Here is a 21,124-nt window from a genome sequence, read left to right on the forward strand (position 1 = left end):
TTGTTGCACCATTCAAACATATCAACACCAGGTCTAAGCAAATATAATTATACAAGGGCCGCAACAACAAAAAGCTTAAGTTTAACGCATTCTTAACGACGACGTTACAAAGCTACGTCATAACATGGCGTCATAAATAAATAAATCTTGCGTTTATTGGATTTAAATTGGCAAAACTTTCAATATAAAACGTGGCTTATTAGGCACATAAACGTGTTTGCATATTGCTCAAAACTACAGATTTAAACTCTGTTTCAACAGTGATTGCTCAGACCAAGGCATGGTAAAAATTTACACAGTAAAAGTTGGAAAAAGTATAGCAAACCATAGACGTTAAATCATTTAGAGAGAATGAAAATATTGACTTTTTAAACATGCTAGCTGACCAAAATGTAATAACATGGCCGTAAGCATTATCTACGTAAATTTTTATTGATCAAATGTATGTTTCGATCATTTGCCAAAATCTACGCCATATTTGAACCCCCTTCGCTTCAAAGCCATAAGTTATTATATTATTATACACAACTTATAATTGTGTGTAGATATGTTGGATTGGAGTAACATACAGAACAGGTGCAAATAGCAAATATTCTCCAAATACGATGTTACCAATATTCTCCAAATCGTATTTCATCGTATTGTCGCGGTAATACACAAAGAGGTAAGGCCGTGAATAAAGTTTCACCCACCGTACAATTAACGGAGGGAAGCATTGCGAGTAGGGATGTTCAAGGCAGAATATCGGCGACACATTTATAATGCTTGCTTTCAATGCGGCGTTAGTTTTTTTTGGGCGACCAATTACTTCGCGATAATCTTCGCCTAATAATTAAGTGTCAATAGGGTGTATTTACCGCCGAAAATTTAAATGCGAAATCTTGAGGCATCTACGCCTCTCTGTTAGCACCTGTTGCGCATCTTGCTCCAACCAGCATACCAACATCAGGCCTAAACATCTAGAAAAACTTTCGATTTAATAGTTTGCGTATTGAGCACATAATAGTGTTTTTCATATTGTTTGAAACTACAGATTTAAAGCCTGTTTTAACAGTGATTGCTCGGCCCAAGCCATGGTAAAAATTACCGAGTAAAAGTTTGCAAAAGTATAGCAAACCATAGGCGTTAAATCATTTTTAGTCTTTAATAATAATATTTGCTTTTCAAACACGTAAGCTGGTCAAAATTTAATAAAATGACCATACGCATTATCTACGTAAATTCTATTTATCAAATATATGTTTCGATCATTCCCCAAATTCTACGCCATATTGAACCCCTTTCCCATCAAAGGCATAAGTTAAGTGGGGAAGTTTTCGGCCCATATCTGTTTTTGCTTGCAGAAACAAGTTAAGGAAAATAAAAAACAAAATATATAATATAAAGTACACAATACAAAATATTAAAAAAATAAAAATAAAAAAAAATAAAATGAAGTAAAAATTGAAAATAAACACTAAGCCTTGAAAATATACCCCCTGACAAAATATACAACAACCGCACCCCCGCTATGGCATGTTTCAGACCGATTTTTGTCCAGAGCATTATAGAAAAAGTGAACATCGTAGAACTTTCAAATTTTCAGACATGGCGTAGAGTGGTATGAAGGTGCTGTGTAGAGGTTTATGAGGCTGCACCCCTAGGCACCTCCAATTGGGGGACAAAAAACAAAAGTGTTATGTCATCGTTTTAGTTCATAACAGCTATCTTCTACTATCTAGCGGCAGAAAAACTTCAATACAGAATGCTTTCATATCACTTGCTTTATTCAGCTCGCGTCGCGACGAGGCGGCTGCTGGTATCCCTGCTGCGCCCTATTGTCCCGCGCGTGCAACATTTGTGTTGGAAGTGGCTTGCCTAGTAAAACTATGCACATGCGACTTGCCTTTCATAAAGAGGCCTCTCTAAGTAAAAAAACCTATTGCTCTTACAACACAAAATATTTTACCACCGCAAATTTAAATGCGAATCCTACAGGCAGTGTACACATCTCTGTTAGCACCTGTTGTAATGGTTGCACCATTCAAACATATCAACACCAGGTCTAAACAAATATAATAATACAAGGGCCGCAACAACAAAAAGCTTAAGTTTAACGCATTCTTAACGACGACGTTACAAAGCTACGTCATAACATGGCGTCATAAATAAATAAATCTTGCGTTTATTGGATTTAAATTGGCAAAACTTTCAATATAAAACGTGGCTTATTAGGCACATAAACGTGTTTGCATATTGCTCAAAACTACAGATTTAAACTCTGTTTCAACAGTGATTGCTCAGACCAAGGCATGGTAAAAATTTACACAGTAAAAGTTGGAAAAAGTATAGCAAACCATAGACGTTAAATCATTTAGAGAGAATGAAAATATTGACTTTTTAAACATGATAGCTGACCAAAATGTAATAACATGGCCGTAAGCATTATCTACGTAAATTTTTATTGATCAAATGTATGTTTCGATCATTTGCCAAAATCTACGCCATATTTGAACCCCGCGCCTTCGCTTCAAAGCCATAAGTTATTATATTATTATACACAACTTATAATTGTGTGTAGATATGTTGGATTGGAGTAACATACAGAACAGGTGCAAATAGCAAATATTCTCCAAATACGATGTTTCCAATATTCTCCAAATCGTATTTCATCGTATTGTCGCGGTAATACACAAAGAGGTAAGGCCGTGAATAAAGTTTCACCCACCGTACAATTAACGGAGGGAAGCATTTCGAGTAGGGATGTTCAAGGCAGAATATCGGCGACACATTTATAACGCTTGCTTTAAATGTGGCGTCAGCATTTTTTCGGGCGACCAATTACTTCGCGATAAGCTTCGCCTAAGTGTCAAATAGGGTGTATTTACCGCCGCAAATTTAAATGCGAAATCTTGAGGCAGTCTACGCCTCTGTGTTAGCACCTGTTTTGCATCTTGCTCCAACCAGCATACCAACATCAGGCCTAAACATATCTAGCAAAACTTTCGATTTAATAGTTTGCGTATTAGGCACATAATAGTGTTTTTCATATTGTTTGAAACGACAGATTTAAAGCCTGTTTTAACAGTGATTGCTCGGAGCAAGCTATGGTAAAAAATTACCTAGTGAAAGTTTGCAAAAGTATAGCAAACCATAGGCGTTAAACCATTTTTAGTCTTTAAGAGAATGATAATATTTGATTTTCAAACACGTAAGCTGGTCAAAATTTAATAAAATAGCCATATGCATTATCTAAGTAAATTCTATTTATCAAATATATGTTTCGATCATTCCCCAAATTCTACGCCATATCTGAACCCCTTTCGCATCAAAGGAATATTTTTAGTGGGGAAGTTTTCGGCCCATATCTGTTTTTGCTTCAGAAACAAGTTAAGGAAAATGACAAACAAAATGTATAATATAAAGTTCCCAATACAAAATATTAAAAAAAAAAAAATTTAAATAAAGTAAAAATTAAAAATAAACACTAAGCCCTGAAAATATACCCCCTGACAAAATATACAACAGACGCACCCCCGTCTAGTTTAGTTTGATATTAGCAAGTTCATGGCTGTAGATTTGGCATTTGTTTCACATCCGTGGGTGAGCATTCATTTCAACCTATAGGGTTCAAGTCCCCTAATAAACAGTTCTGACTAATAAATGAATTCCCTCATCAAGCAGTATTGACTGATAAATATAAGTGGAGAATTATATGGGCCGTTAAATCTTTTGGGTTTCTTTGGTATGTTTCCGACCAATTTTTGTATACAATGTAGAACTTGGTATAGAATGGTATTAAGGTGCATATAACAGGTTTATGAGTCTGTACCCCTAGGAGCCTTTGATTGGATGACAAAAACCTAAAATTGCCATAAATGCGTGGCTTACCTAAAATCCACAAAGTGAATGCTGTTTCCCGAAGCCACCAAATTGATTTTGGTGCCGCTTCAATAATACAGGGTTGGGCTTAAGCACTCGCCCGCTCGCCAATGCGAGTGCAAATCGCTCCGGGCGAGTGCTGATTGACACCCACTCGCCCGACTGGTGAGTGGCTTCAGCGTGAAACTTAATTAGTTGGTGTAGGACAACTTGTGTTAAGCACCACTAATAAGCGAAATATTACTTAGCGCCAGTTATTTCCTTAAACACTAAGACGCAAATACCTTCAACACTACACAAATAATAAGGTTGATCGAAGTCACGTTCGAAGCTCGTAATAAAGACTCTTTGTCCCGTTTAAAAAAGTCGTTTACCGGCAAACAACCAAAGACGTCATTGCTGCAGTGGTGAAAACAGTTATGAGGTTTATTGCTTAACTTGAACGTTGTTACAGTTTAACCCGGTCATTGACGCCTTTGGAAAAGTTTATTGGACGTACCCAGCGATAAAAAATTTACTTTTCTGTATTTATTGAAGAAAATTATAAGCAGTTGCTCTAGTTTTAGGTAACAATAAGTTCGAAGCAAATGTCTTATAATATTATTTGCAAGCATTGTTTTTAAAATGTTTTGAGGGACTGAAACGGACCACTGAACACTACGGTATTTAAAAATATCGCATACTTGTGCTACAGCTGATAATTAGTAATTAGTCTACGTAAGTAGGTTGTTGCGATCTTTTAAAGTTCATAGCGGTCAGCCAAGCCAAAGCTTAAAAAATAACTGTCTTTAAATATTTTATATCGTAATTAAGTTTAGATACGAATCGAAACCATTGCGGACGCCCTTGGAAAATAGAAACGACCCACTATAGGGCGTCGCGCCGCACAGGTCGCGCTGCAGGGTTCGGCAACCTTTTTCTAGTCGCGGGCCAAAACAAAACTTGAAAAGGTCTCTGCGGGCCGCACAAATTGATAACTAAGAATGGTGTTCTTAAAATGTTAGAAAAAATGCGAATCAGGCAGGCCTCGTAGATTTTTTGCACTTAAAAACGTGTTTAATTACATTTACAAAGGCATTAAAGTTATGGCGCAAAGAGAGTGCGAAGTGTAATAAAACTACTTTGAGGGAACGCGATAACATTTTTTTTTGGTGTACCTATATTTCTTTTAAATTTTTTGCGAGTTTTTATTACATTGCCGAAAAAATAAAAATGTTAAAAAATATATATCCAATATTTTGTGCGACGCACTTGTCAGCCTTCCACGGCGCAACGGTAAAGAATCGTTGATCTAGTTGAAAAGGCAGCATCAAAATGTAAACAAAGTGGACGTGTGATGAACATTCGTGCAAAGCGCGAAAATTTTTCGCAATTACGTAGTTAAAATAGTCAAAAAGCATTTAAAATAGAATCGTGTCTAATTTGTCAAAGAGGCGGCGGGCCGGATGAATTACATTCGCGGGCCGTAGGTTGCCCACCCCTGCTCTAGTGAATGTGGTTGTTAACTTTGCGAAAATTATTTTGTCATTTTTTTGCTTTTGAACCAGTAACTATAGTGTTAGGCGAAATTTGGCGTTTTGTTTGTGGTGCGAAGCAACCTGCGATGAAACATCCTGCAAGCACATAAAAACAAAATACGAAAAAATAGAGCACGAGGAATTGTCAGTGTTATTTTTTTCACTAAAGTTTGTAAAAAATATTTCGGCTAAAAATCATTGTTTTAAGCGTAAACTGCTTTATGGGTCATTCATTTGTTCATACATGCATAAAACTGAACGACCAGACTTTTATAAAAATAAATGTTTACGCCGGGTTGGAAAGTACCCGCTCGGTCGAGCTCATAGCCGCGCATTTTATGTAAAATGCGGTCAGTCGCGAAAAATCGCTCAAACGCGCAAAACTTTCGTCGCGCTAACGGTTTTCAGTATAGTATTCCATTTTCAGTTAAGCAAATTTTACAGATAACTTTATTACAGCCAAGCTGCAAAATTGTCTCTCCCGCGCAAAATCTAAAGTTTCCAATCTCTGATGTTTACGTATATAAAAGACAGGTTAACGATAACCCAAGAAATGATCGCGCTAGGACGGAAATTTGCAGACGACGTGCCAACCAATTTGGCGAGTGTTATTTCGTCCGGGCGAGTGCTGATTGATAGCCGCTCTCCAAGCTGGCGAGTGTAAATTTTTGCTTAGGAACAACCCTGTAATAGCACAAGAATCAGACTATAGAAAAAGATTATTTTGGGAATCGTGGAACATTCATAAGAAGGATAACACCATGAACATCAAAACTGACATAATTCTCTCTGCATGCTACAAGCACCTGCTTAAGGACTAGAGGCAATCGCTAATTATCCCTAATTATTTTCTTATCGTTTCATTGCTCGCATTTATTTCTGCTGGTTTCCTTTTGTGCTTTCCATTTATTGTACTTTTCCATTTATTTGTATAAGCGTTCAGTGTCATTCACCCTGACGAAGCGGCTTGCATAGGTTGCCGAAACGTTGGTATAGAATTAAAATTACCAGAGGAGCTGTTTTTGATTTATATTACCATGCCTAGTAGCAACAGTTTATATACTGGTGGACTAGTATTCAAAGACAAATATTGGGCCCTTAGAATTGAGTCCTATTTTGTGTTTATATCAGGTAATTGGAACCGCTTTATTTTGTTGCACCTAATTGCATATTCACAAGTTTGGTTTGAGGTCTGCAGCTGTATGTAAAGAGTAGGTTGTGTTTATTACACACACTATATAGGCAAAAAATAAATTTTGGCCTAGTGTTCATATCATGTTTTTATGTATGTTTTGTAACACAATTTTTGCTGTACAGCTTCAAAAGTCTAATATTTAAATTTTTAACCATTGTTAATTTTATCAAATTACTTTCCTATTATAAAAATGAAAACTGGACTTTAGTTTTTCCAAATTAGTTAAAATTAGAATTAGAGTTAATGATTATAATGAATTTAACAAAATAAAAAATAAACAATAATCCACAATCAATTTAGTTTGAATCATAATTTATTTATAAGACTGTGAATAACAAATATTCCTGTGCTAATATTGGTGAAAGCCTATAATTTCTTACTGTAAAATTCACCTACAGGTCAGTCTGGCTAAAGATAAATTAATATAAATTATTGGTTCCTAAGACTGATTCAAAAATGCAGTTGGATTAAGTAGCATTTTCCGTAAATCCAAATTAAAATAGAACTAGGATAGAGCACAAAAGCTATTCACAAATTAGATAATAAAATTGTACACCCTAAAATAAACCATGCTTAAATTGCTTAATAAGTAGTTTGAGTTTACAAAGGAATGGTTAACAAAATTTTAGGCAAAAATAGTTTGTTTTTTTTTATTATCATAATTGCCCCTTTTTTGTTTGCAAAAAACAACGAACAACAAAAAAAAAACTAATATAGTAAAAGAAACCTAATATAGTAAAAGAACCTAATATAGTAAAAGAACCTAATATAGTAAAAGAAAACTTTCGAATCTGTACTTACATTTTGCTTCTGAGAAAGTGCTAGTGATATATTTGGAAGAGATGGGGACGAATAAAGGTCACAAGGGCCATCTGCATCAGATAAACATGTATCTGTGAGTCCAATCTGTAACATAATTGAACTGGTAAAATAAAATAACTGATGCAAAAAAAAAACAGCAAAAAGTTCTAATACAGGTTTCTTACATCTGGTTGGACTGATGAAGACCTTGCATCTTTAAAAGAACAAGCTATCTTAGATCCAGATTCTGGTAAATTTTGTCCAGCGATGTCAGAACCTTCAATATTGTTTATTATTTTGTAGTAACTAGACTCAAAAACTTGTTAATTATCTATAAACCATTTTTATTGTAACATACCTGAATCTAAAGACATTTTTTTCTTAATGCGATTAGCAAGATCAGCCTTAATTTCACTTCTTCTAGTTAATAAAGGAGAGCTCCGCTGATCTGCTGATAACTTCTGTTTCAGTCGTGATTTGACTTTCAAATTTGGTTCAGAAGCTGAACAAATTACATAAATTAACATATAAATCTAAACACTTATGAAGACTGTCAAAAAATTTAGAATTTATATCAAAAGGACTCATATAATTTTGCATAGCTATTGCGTAAATGCCAAAACAAACATGTTTACAATAGACATGCCATTTTACTGTTCAAACTTACAGCAATTGGTGTTTTTAATAGGTCTTTATCATTTAATGATATTTTAAATAAGTAAATAGACAGACAAGGACAATTATTTGCAAAATATCCCCTGTCAAACCAAAACCTATAAAACAAGTTGTTATTTGACAACTCTGAGGTGTTCACCATTTTTGTCCAATTTGTCATTCTTTTCTGAAGTTGGTATTGTCATGTAAAGTGCTGTGACATCATTTTGCAGTTGACGCCACTAACCATCTTTTGTTTGGTTTTCACTTCATTAGTCGGACCATACCATTAAAAAATGGTATTTACAGTATTTTGAGTAAAACCGAGTGCATATCATACTAGGTCTCAGTGACTCCAATTCTATTATAGTGTTAGCCTTTTCCTAAAAAATAATTAGTAAAATGTCATGTCCAGAATGTATAACAATAAATTTTATATCTTGAATCCAACTGCATTCGATAATCTCCAAGATAACAAGGTGGTATCTTTCTATTTTTTTACAACTTAAACAGTTTTTGATGTGTCATTCATGGTGAGAACCTTCAAAGCACCAATTTTTAGAGTATTTTTTTATGCAAGCTAGCCAGGGGCGTAGCATGTGGGGGGTGGGATTTCTAGACACCCCACTTTGAAGTCTCAGTACACAATGATCACAAAACTAAAACCTTGACTGCTGCAATGTTACATCGGAAACATTGCACATGACATGGAAAACACGTCAGTGATTAGCGCCACGACTGCCTAATCAGCACTCATTATCATTGTTTCATTTAGGGGCTCCTTGTCACCGACTTAAGTTATCATAAACAGGCTTGATAACGTAAAGATGCTTATTGGTAAAACAAACAGACTTCTCAACGACGTAAAAAATAAGCGTGTAAGCTACAGCAATGAGCATTTTAAACGAAATTAATTTATCCTTCTCTATTTTATTGTTATGAATTCCTGTACAATATCATCCACGGACGATGTACGTTAATTAATTAGGCCGGTCATGTGTTCTTAGCCGCAGGCTTGTTTATTGAACCTTTTTATTAGCCTCAATCTCGAAAAGGTGTGCTCGGCCATCACAGTTGTAACAGGCAGAGTCATGCACGCTTCAAACAATGGGCAAAAAAAAATTACAAATATCACCAAATTTGTTGATAAGCAACGTTAATTTTGCTGACAACAAGGGATGTTCAAAGTCGAATATCGAATCCTGGTATTTGAATTCAAATGTGGTTCATATTCAATTCTGCTGTTAATTTAGGGTAATTGGAACCGATATTATTTTAAGTTTTATCTTGCGCCTAATTGTACATATGCAATTGGCAAGTTTTGATAAGGCCTGTCGCTTCGGCGACACATTTGTAGTGCTTGCTTTAAATCAGTGGTTCTCAACCATCGGTCCGCGGACTGGTGCCGGTCCGCATCAACTTTCCTGCCAGTCCACCAAATGGATTACAATTTTATATATAAATTGCAAAATGCAAGATTTTGAAGGCTTGTCCATCAAATGTTGCAGCTAGGGTTGGATTATCCGGATAACGGTTAACCGGTTAGCCGCAGTTTTTTTTTCTATCTAACTACGCTACTCGTAAAATGCACGAGTGAAATTTGCTATCACCTCACAAAGAAAGCATAATGAATGATTCTTTTAATAGAAGACTGCATTCTCATGGCAAGGTAAAGTCTCTGAAGTGTCAGTTGAAAAGCTTTGACTACAACCTAGTTTGAAGTGACTAAATTTAAGAGATGGAATTTAACTGTTTCAAAAGTGATAATCCAGTCTGGGGCTACTTTCTACGATCAAGAAATGCTGAGAGGGCAAAATGTGGAACCTGTGAAAACACGATTTCTTAGAAAGGTGGGTCAAACGGTACGACTTCCTGGTTTAAAACATAAGATTGTTCTTGACACAAAGAAAGCAAAACAGCAAGTTTCTTTGGAAAACACAAACAAATGTTCCGCAGGTACTAGCACAATTGAAAACTATTTTAAGCCAACCAAAGAGTCGCTGGAGAGGGTTGTTGCAGAGCTAGCAGCTGTGGACAGAATTTCTTTCAACACCATAGCTACTAGTAAGCAACTGAGACGAGCATTTTTAGCAAGAGGATACAAGCTACCACAAACGGTGCAAAATGTCACAAGTATTATCATGACATTTTTCCAAACATTGAAAAGCGATACAAAGGAAATGATTGAAATAAAAAAGAGACTGGAAAATTCTGTTCTGTCACTCTTGATGAATATACAAGCACAAGAAGCAGAAGATACATGAACTTAAACCTTCACTATGATCCAGACCCCGTTAATTTAGGAATGGTAAGAATCAAAGGTTCTCTTCCAGCTGAAAGAGTAGCGAATTTGGTGGAAGAAAGATTGCAGGAGTTTGGCCTCAAGATGGAAGACATTTTTGCAGCTACGACAGATGGAGCTAGTTTGATGAAGAGTTGTGGAAGAATGATTTGTTGTGTCAAACAGCTCTGTTTTGCGCATGGTTATCATTTAGCAGTAACTGACTTCTTGTGTGCAAGGCAAAATCTCTTTTGAAGGATTAGAGAATGAAAGGGAAAATAGTAATACTGGATCGGATTCAGAATTTTCTTTGGAAGAGGAGATGGAAGAAGCTGATGAAGCTGCTGTAGATCTTGTAGAGACTGAAACAACCGGTGTAGAACTTCAACGGTTTGTTGGGGAAGTGATAAGGAAGGTAAGAACAGTGGTGAAGATGTTTCGCAAAAGTCCTCTTAAGAACGGAATTCTGCAAAAGCATATCCAAGCACAATTGAATACAGAGCTGAAGTTAATTCTAGATTCAAAGACCAGATGGAACAGTCTTTTAGCGATGATTAAAACATTTGTAAGAGCAGAAAAATGTATCAGAATGGCTCTTGTTGAGATTGGAACTTCTATCACCATTACGGACGCAGAAATTAAAATTCTCCATGATCTGATTGATGTCCTTGAACCAGTTAAACATGCTGTAGATCAGTGGTTCTCAACCTTTTGGTTCTAGCGACCCCCTTTAAGTTTTCGATAACTTGCGCGACCCCAAAATTATAGTGTATGATAAATAAACCTGAGTAAATAAAAAACACATTTTAAAATTGGCAAAATTCGAATGGGAAAAAATCTAGTTTAGGATTGTATCAAAATTAGACTAAAATGTGCTATGCGCAACAAGTTAAAGTTACGGTTTGAGCCAGGGTTGCCAGAGATTGACATTTTAGGTCAAATAATATTTAGCATGAACCTATTGCGAGACTAAAGGTAATCAATGGAGGTAACTGTTCATGGTGAGCAGCCAAAATTTTGTACAAATTTACAAAACGGTTAGTCGTTAACAGCAGTGCAATAATAAAGCTGTCTGTAAATTTTATTTCTCTTTGCCAAAACGGCAAGACCAAAATTTTATTACCGGTATTCTGTGGATGTTTTGGAAAAGGCTATTTAAAATGTTATGATACCGCTGAAAGGTAGAAATACTTTGCCTGTAACCTATTGTAAACCTAGCACAAATTTTATTGTTACTTGGTCTAAATTTCAATTTGGAACTAAAGCACCTATACTACACCTGACGCTTTAGTACTGCAGAAAATTATTGTACAAATACGCATCAAAATTGCGAACAATTTTTCAATTAACGTTGTTAAAGTTGGCATAAACAAAGTTTGTAGGCCTCGTGAGCCCGTGGTTTTACTTCATCCCACAATGTTTCAAATAAATTCGGCCATATTAGGACAGAAAGCTTACTATCCTAATGATTTGCAAGCCGTCGGATACAGCAGTTAAATTAGGACAATTTATTGTTTTTGGTTCAAATTTTAGGCCTTCTGGCAATCCTGGTTTGAGCGTCCATTCATTTTTATTAGACATCGTTTGGCTAAAGCTAATCTTGATTCATTAATTGAAAGGTGTAATGGTGACGTCATAAACGCGACAGGTTCACTGCAGCAAAAGCCGCACAAAGACAAATGTTAGACAGTTCTTTTGCTCCTTCTATACTGCTAAACTGTTAGTTCATATTGCCTAATTCTTATCATTATTTCCTTAATGAAATTGTGCATGGCGAGCCTCCCCAGACAGCCCTTTGCGACCCCCTTAGGGGTCACGACCCCCAGGTTGAGAACCACTGCTGTAGATGGACTTTGCAGAAGGGACGCTACACTTCTAACCGCTGAGCGGATTCACAAATTTGTGCTTAAAACTCTTTCTAATTCTAATTCTGCGTACTCAGCATCTCTTAAGCCTAATCTTGAGGTAAGAATCAAGGAAAGGAGAAATGCATGTCTTGTTCATCTAGTTGAATATTTGCATGATCCCAATTTTCTGATGGAGAACAAGCTTGATACATTTGGCGAATACGGAAACAGAAACAAGATGCATGCTCTTGCAGCAACCCTAATGCAAAAATTGATTGCAGTAGCAAAGCCTGGTCCTGGAGAAGACAGCCAGTTGATATCACTCGCTTCTACTTCGGTATATAAAGGATCATCACGTGAATCTCTCAAGGAGGAATTAGAGCAAGCTATCATGTCGGCATTAATTCCTGTATCAGCTACTCGTCCTTCCAGTACTCCAAACCTAAACAGAAGAATGGTCCAAATGGAATGTGAAGTCTTTGAAGCTTCTGGGAAACGACCTGCCAACCTTCAGACTCTCTCTGAAGCGCTGCTTACTATTCAGCCTACTTCTGTGGAAGCAGAAAGAGCATTCAGTAAAACTGTGTAATGATTTTATTCAATAAAACTGTGTAATGATTTTACAATCCATTTTTCATGCAAACCTCATGAAATTGATTGTCTCACTTAGCAGTTATTATCCGGTTAACCGGTTAGATAAATTCCAAATATACGGATATATCCGTTATCCGGATAGTAATAATTATTGATATCCGAACTAACCCTATTTGCAGCATTGTGACGTAACATACAGTAATTGGTCTACTTTAGAGTTTATTGTACGTCACAAGGCTGCACAAGGGAAGTATTGTGCCCAGGGTCGTATCCAGAAATCCAAAAAGGGGGGAGGGGTTACGAATTTTCAACTTAGGGAATTCATCGTTTTTCCATCTGATGGTAATGACGTCATAAAATAGTGACGGGTATGACATCATAAAATTGTAATTGGAATTACGTCATAAATAAATAAAAAATAACCAAAACCCATTAATGTCTAGCAAAAGTGAAACTTTAGACGCAAAGCAAACATGTGCGTCGTTGACAATCCTGCCGCCAGCTGCAAAACCGCTTTGTATGCAATCGTTAACTTTAAGCGAGAAACTAAACCAAGACCGTGAAATATGTGTAATTGATTTTGGTAGATCCATGTACGGGAGTACGATAAATTGCAAGCACGTCTCTCGCCACCTGCAATACTGAACGAAGGTCGTTTTCCCGGGTGTTATTCGATTAGCGCAACATCTGTGCCGGGCTGTGTGCCAAGTCAGCTAAAATACAAGCATGTCTTGCAGAAACACCAACATCGGATATTAGCACAGACAGCGAACAGCGAGGGACATCAGCTACGCCAAACTCAACGTTTTTAGCGAGAAAAAACGAAAACCGCTTAATATATTGTTTTAATTGTCAAACACACTTGCTGATCAGCCAACTCGAATGAATAACAATAGAGAAAAAATCTGCGGTTATGGTCGACCAGGCAAGAAACGAAAAACGGAGTTTTGGGTTTGATTTTGGTTTCGCATTAGCTTAAGACGCGTGACCCAATTACATTAAAAAAATATTAGCGCTTAGGACTGTGAGTAAAACCCTGACAGAAACAAACAAAAAACTAGACGGGGGTGCGGTTGTTGTATATTTTGTCAGGGGATATATTTTCAGGGCTTAGTGTTTATTTTCAATTTTTACTTTATTTTAATTTTTTTTTTTTTTAATTTTTTTTTAAATATTTTGTATTGTGTACTTTATATTATATATTTTGTTTTTCATTTTCCTTAACTTGTTTCTGCAAGCAAAAACAGATATGGGCCGAAAACTTCCCCACTTAAAATATGCCTTTTATGCGAAAGGGGTTCAAATATGGCGTAGAATTTGGGAAATGATCGAAACATATATTTGATAAATAGAATTTACTTAGATAATGCATATGGCTATTTTATTCAATTTTGACCAGCTTACGTGTTTGAAAATGAAATATTATCATTTCTTAAAGACTAAAAATGGTTTAACGCCTATGGTTTGCTATACTTTTGCAAACTTTCACTAGGTAATTTTTTACCATAGCTTGGTCCGAGCAATCACTGTTAAAACAGGCTTTAAATCTGTCGTTTCAAACAATATGACAAACACTATTACGTGCCTAATACGCAAACTATTAAATCGAAAGTTTTGCTAGATAAGTTTAGGCCTGATGTTGGTATGCTGGTTGGAGCAAGATGCACAACAGGTGCTAACAGAGAGGCGTAGACTGCCTTAAGATTTCGCATTTAAACTTGCGGCGGTAAATACACCCTATTGACACTTAATTATTAGGCGAAGCTTATCGCGAAGTAATTGGTCGCCCCAAAAAATGCTGACGCCGCATTTAAAGCAAGCATTATAAATGTGTCGCCGATATTCTGCCTTGAACATCCCTACTCGAAATGCTTCCCTCCGTTAATTGTACGGTGGGTGAAACTTTATTCACGGCCTTACCTCTTTGTGTATTACCGCGACAATACGATGAAATACGATTTGGAGAATATTGGAAACATCGTATTTGGGGAATATTTGCTATTTGTACCTGTTCTGTATGTTACTCCAATCCAACATATCTACACACAATTATAAGTTGTGTATAATAATATAATAACTTATGGCTTTGAAGCGAAGGGGGTTCAAATATGGCGTAGATTTTGGCAAATGATCGAAACATACATTTGATCAATAAAAATTTACGTAGATAATGCTTACGGCCATGTTATTACATTTTGGTCAGCTAGCATGTTTAAAAAGTCAATATTTTCATTCTCTCTAAATGATTTAACGTCTATGGTTTGCTATACTTTTTCCAACTTTTACTGTGTAAATTTTTACCATGCCTTGGTCTGAGCAATCACTGTTGAAACAGAGTTTAAATCTGTAGTTTTGAGCAATATGCAAACACGTTTATGTGCCTAATAAGCCACGTTTTATATTGAAAGTTTTGCCAATTTAAATCCAATAAACGCAAGATTTATTTATTTATGACGCCATGTTATGACGTAGCTTTGTAACGTCGTCGTTAAGAATGCGTTAAACTTAAGCTTTTTGTTGTTGCGGCCCTTGTATAATTATATTTGCTTAGACCTGGTGTTGATATGTTTGAATGGTGCAACAATTACAACATGTGCTAACAGAGATGTGTACACTGCCTGTAGGATTCGCATTTAAATTTGCGGTGGTAAAATATTTTGTGTTGTAAGAGCAATAGGTTTTTTTACTTAGAGAGGCCTCTTTATGAAAGGCAAGTCGCATGTGCATAGTTTTACTAGGCAAGCCACTTCCAACACAAATGTTGCACGCGCGGGACAATAGGGCGCAGCAGGGATGCCAGCAGCCGCCTCGTCGCGACGCGAGCTGGACAAAGCAAGCGAATATGAACGAATTCTGTATGAAAGTTTTTCTGCTGCTAGATGGCTGTCGTTAGCTACAAAGTGCTAAAACGCAATATTTCAGGTTTTTACCCCCCAAGCAAAGGCCCCTGGGAGTGCAGCCTCATAAACTTTTACAAAGCACCTACATACCACTCTACGCCATGTCTGAAAATTTGAAGGTTCTACGATGTCTACTTTTTCTATAAAGCTTCGGACAAAAGTCGGTCTGAAACAAACCATAGGAAACCATAGGAAACCAAAAAAGAATAACGGCAAAAACAAGATATGTCCCGAAAATAAATTTTCGGCCCATATAATGAGAATATCACTAATGAAAAGGAGGGGGGGTCCGGATAACCAACCTCCCCTGGATACGCCACTGATTGTGCCCATCTGTTTTAAAGTAGGCTACAACTCTTTTAAGGCTTAAACTTCTAGATGAGTTGTATGTAAAAAAAACTTCAATGAAACCAGTATAAGACCTACAATATGATATTGTCGTTTTGTAACAGTGTTTTTATGTGTTGATGAGGTTACTAACCCCAGCGCAACCTTGGTTGGTAAACCTGAAGGCAAAGGTCAGGCACCATTTAGTCTACCTTATTCCTTCCATCAAGGTTATACCTCTCAAAAGCATAAACTCCTGTTTACAGTGCCAGTGCGGTGTAAGAGGAAACAAGCTCTCCTACCACATACAAGGTGGTACCAGTGAGGAGAGCCAAACAAATGTAGGTTTAAGAATTGTATGCATTGAAAATTTGCATTCAGCAGGAATACCCTTTTTAATTTGGGTGATTAAAAATGCATCAAACAATGCTAAAAAATATATTTTGACTGGCATTTGCTTTAATGAAACAATCATGTTCATGACATCGCCTTTTTTAATCTATGTCTGTAGCAAAGCATCATTCCAATAGTCTTGACTAATAGCAATATGACCAGTGGCCATTTTTATATTTTTTGAAACTTTATATGTGGTGTACAGTTTATGTGTGGTGTACAGATATAAGTTCATAAAATGTAATTTGGTGATGTCTTTAAATAACACTGGGGAACACAATTTTTGTTGACTTCGATCTAACAATCGTTTTTGACTAACATTTGGACGCTGAATCCAAAAATGACATCAGTTTTTGTCTATCACGTCAAGTTTTTGAGCTAGGCACTCACCACTTTTTTCAGAAAAATACAACGTTTAAGACATCTGCGTTCTTTGTATAAAATGCTGTAAGACCTACAAGCAACCGAAAGTAACTCAATTGTTTTCAAATAAACATTTGTACAGCTTTATTCTGTTCCTTAAACGGATATTGCTTCTGCAGGACAAATAAAATGCGAGTTTAAGGCAAAAATTACGCTTGTAGGGGTAGCTTTTCCTGGCATATTTGAGCTGTGGGCAGTCTCGCGTTATACTCCAGCAATAGTCAGCCAGCATATGCAAGTCCCATCTTCCCTGATATGTTTCCTCCATAACATTCAGATCTTGGTGAAATCTTTCTCCTTGCTCATCGCTGACCGCACCAAGGTTTCGGGATGGGTATGCAACAAAATGCATCTTGATGCTCCCGTTGCAACCGAGTTCTTTGTACCTTTACAGTCCCTTCTGAACAATTTCGATATAATCTCTGCCAGTGTATTCCCACGAAATCCCTTGATAATGATTTCAAATGACAACCGCGCATTTTCTTTTTGGACATTGAACCACTGAAATGTTCATCTTTGATGAGTTGCCGAATTTGTGAACCATCAAATACACCAGCCTTAATTTTTTGTGTTGCCAGACCAGGAAAAGCCAAAACGAGGTAATTGAAACAGTTGCTTTCTCAGTCGACAATGCTTTAACGAATTGTTTCATTGGTCCAAGCTTTATGTGCATCTCTGTCAACAAGTGGCTCATGTAGAATGATGGGTCCAGGTTTAAGGTCAGATCTGTGAGGCCAGTTCTTCTCCACACAGTGCTAATCTCGAGATCTATTGTCGCACATACACAAATACCAGGGGAACTTTGTGTATCCATGTTGCTGACCAAGAAGATTTTAAGGTCAACACATATCATCCAATTGTGCTTTATTGCAACAATTCAAGGAATCTTTTTATGTTTCCGTATTCTTTACGAAGACTAACTGAATGGGCAATTTAATTGCTCATTAGCTTCGATTTTATTGTTGTTATTTGCTTCTGCTTTCTGTTCTCGATTCCATATTGACATATTTCTTAAATCAAGTAATTACATTCCAAGCTTCTATAAAACTACAGCGAGGTAACACATATTGTGATTCAGCGCATTTAACAAGCTTTTTAAACGTGTATCGACCTAAATCGATGTCAGTGCCTTTTTTCCTTAATAATTCAGTTGACCCTTCTTGTATATGACTTACTATATGATTAGCTTGTGCATTCCTATTACGTATGCAAAAGCAATACGGCTAAATTCGTGAAAAGTAGCTTATTGTGGATGTATGCTGTAGAGCAAAAACTTGATGTGATAGAAGAAAACTGGCGGCAGTTTTGAAATCAGCACACCGGAATTACCCTAAATCAAGTGCAAAATCAGAGTCAACAAATTTTTTTTTGCGAAAATGTTCCTCAGTGTAATGGATTCAAACCAGAAAACAACTCCTGGATGCTAACATTGATGGAATGAAAGTCAAGAACAAAAGAAAGTTGTACAATAACTGACCTGTTTTTCTTAGAGGAAAGTCATCATAACTCTGAATGACAGATGAATACGAATTGGATGTGTCTCTACTCTCTCTGCTTTCATCAAGTGACGGGGTCCATCGCAAGGACTTTGATCTGAAAGAATAAATAACATACATGACATCATAGCATTTCTTTTGTGTAAAAGTTTTAACGCTTGGCAATTAAACAATATTCATCATGTAGTCCTAATTTTGTAAGAAATACAAATTTATATAGGTTGGGAAATATAAAAACTTGATTTCATTTTCTACTCATTTGGTCAGAATAGTCTTTCAATAAACAAATAAACAACAGCCATAAGGTTGGAACAAAGGCAATAGCTCTGATTTTTTAGTTTGGGGTTCCACTAAGATTCCTTCTTGTAGTTTAGCTTGGCGTTTGCCAGAAAACTTTTTGCAGAGAAAAGAAATTCATTAGAATTGCACTTCCCATCGCTCTAACAAAATTATTCATCAAACCAAGTTTGATAGAATGAGGTGGCAAATTAATTTTTCTCAGGATCTACTAGAGCAGGGTTATATATAATAATAAATTTCTAAGTATCTACGAGAGATCACCAAACTTTTTACAAAAAGGACCGGATAACTATAAGACCTGAACATCATGGTCGGATAACCGAAAGGTTAGAAGAAGGGGCTGGATAACTGTAAGAAATATTGATCGATGTCCGAGAAAAATTTATCAAACTTTATTGAATTCAATAATTATCGTCATAAAATAATTTTTACCACAATTTCGACATTTCTATTATAACTACAGCTTTGAGCGGAGTAAATTACTTTGAAACTGCTACAGAATACTTGATTAATCAAGCCTCTTAAAAAAATATGTTTTCGACAAGAGATCTAACTTCTACAACAAAATGACATTTTCCTCTTATTACAGCTCTGAACAGTGCAAACTACAGGTCCGAACAGCGCAAACTACTTTAAAACTGCGACCATGATACTTTAATGCAGGGGTAGCCAACTTCACCTGCTCGTCATTACAGTAGCTTTCGCACACAAGTGGAACATTAAAATGACCAATTGTTGTCTGGACAAGCCTATAAAAGCGTTCTTTGACATAACAAATTAACCTCCAACGCTGGCTTGGAATGCAATTGACACTCAAAATGAATTAAGGTACAACTGCTTTAATGGATAAAATCCAATTATAAAAATTGGTCCAACTTCGTAAATAGTTACATGTTTGTACCATAAATTGTCCAAGGCCAGCACTTTATCCAAACTTACCACTTGCCAGGGGGTGTTCAAATCAAACATGCCGGCGTGCTAATTTTTATCTTATAACTTCTTTCCGTGCCAAAGTTTAGTAGCTATAATTTTGAATATTAAAAGCGCTTTTTAACAAGTAATAAAAACGTATATTTGCACATGAAAAACATTTCTTTATTTATTCAAGCAAACCATTCATATTTGACCAAAAGCTTAAATAGGCTAATTATGTGAATGCTAACCTCCATTACAGTATAATTTTTATAGCCTTATATCAGAAGTAATTGCAAGGCTCTATAACACCCCTGAATTAGGCGCAACCATTGCTGGTAAAACGTTAAATTATATCGACGTAGATGGTCGTTTTTGCTACAACAGCCGTGCTACCAACTGCATTACTAAGATACTAAGTAGATGGTCCTTCCAACTGCATTACTAAGATACTATCAGACAGTGGTTCATAAACTTTTTTGAGGGAGACCCAAATCTGAGTTTTATGAACATCTTACGACCCAAGCCTCAAATTAAAATAAAAAGATATTTTTTCTGATATGCATTTAATAGAAAAAGACACAGACAACCAGATGTAGTAGCCTACACAGTTCAATGAAACAATGATTTATTACAAACAAATGATCAATTTTAACTTTTAACAAAACTACCTGCAACTAATGACCTAGTTGAAAAAACAAACCTATAGCTATGATCGAAAGAAATGAACCAATAGCTCAAACGAGTTTCTGCTCAGGAACTGCGAATAAATATTACGCAATATTCTGTATTCTAATCAAAGTTTATCAGTGACTATAAATAAACGGTAGTCTAACAGAATTCTGAGGTATATTTTGTGTGTGATACGAGCTAGCAGAAAAATCTTATAAAGTAACTGTGCGGCTACCGCTTACACTGCAGTCTTAGCCGCTAATGTAGCTGACTGCCATCATCAAAACGGTCAGAAAACTACTTATGATGCAATAATCTAGGTTGCCACTTGAAATGATTATGATGCAATAATTTAGTCATGATTGAATTGAAAATACTTAAAAAAAATGTCTTGCTCTAGGAATAGAAAAGTGGAGTTCTATGTTAAGAATTTCACTACTAAAAGTTTTTACTATAAGTTAAGCAAAATGAAAGTAATCGTACTGGGACAAAATTAGTAAGTAAAATTCCAAAGGATGCACATGGTAAAAAAGTGGATTTAAGCGCTTGGCTTGCATTTAGTGACTGTGTGCTAACTTTTTAGGAAATGCAAATTCTAAGCACATTGTTTAATGGGGAAAAGCAGTTCTAGGCATATACATTGTTTATTATTTTACAAGGTACTCAATTTTGTTGATAGAAAGGTGATTTGTTCGACTATTTGTGTGTTTTACTTTGGTAGTGCTCTGTACTCTAATAACAATCGTCACATTTTAAATTAAATAGACAAGTCATTTGTATGGGCGACGGGCGTATACATGGGGTACCAGGCCATGCACTCCACCTAACTGGGTGGAAATTTCCCAATAGGAGGAGGTTTATAGGGGGAATCTGGGATTGGTGTAAGAAATCGCAATTATGTGAATGATTTAACGTCAGTTTTTGTATTGATGGTGGAAAAAAGTTTTTTTC

General features: G+C 36.2%; 1 protein-coding gene across 1 annotated transcript in view; it reads right to left on the reverse strand.

Moving 5' to 3' along the window:
• The window catches only part of LOC146168141 (histone deacetylase 5-like), a 69,488-nt gene that overhangs the window by 35,130 nt on the left and 13,234 nt on the right, over positions 1 to 21,124 (reverse strand). Inside the window, exons 5-8 of the mRNA XM_083390862.1 lie at positions 18,271 to 18,386; positions 7,733 to 7,876; positions 7,560 to 7,651; positions 7,375 to 7,479 (exon numbers count right to left, since the gene is read on the reverse strand). Coding sequence (XP_083246988.1) covers positions 7,375 to 7,479; positions 7,560 to 7,651; positions 7,733 to 7,876; positions 18,271 to 18,386 — 457 coding nt within the window. The remainder of the gene's footprint in view (positions 1 to 7,374; positions 7,480 to 7,559; positions 7,652 to 7,732; positions 7,877 to 18,270; positions 18,387 to 21,124) is intronic.

Source organism: Ascidiella aspersa, chromosome 1, assembly GCF_963924565.1.
Source record: "Ascidiella aspersa chromosome 1, kaAscAspe10.2, whole genome shotgun sequence".
Taxonomy (NCBI): Eukaryota; Metazoa; Chordata; class Ascidiacea; order Phlebobranchia; family Ascidiidae; genus Ascidiella; species Ascidiella aspersa.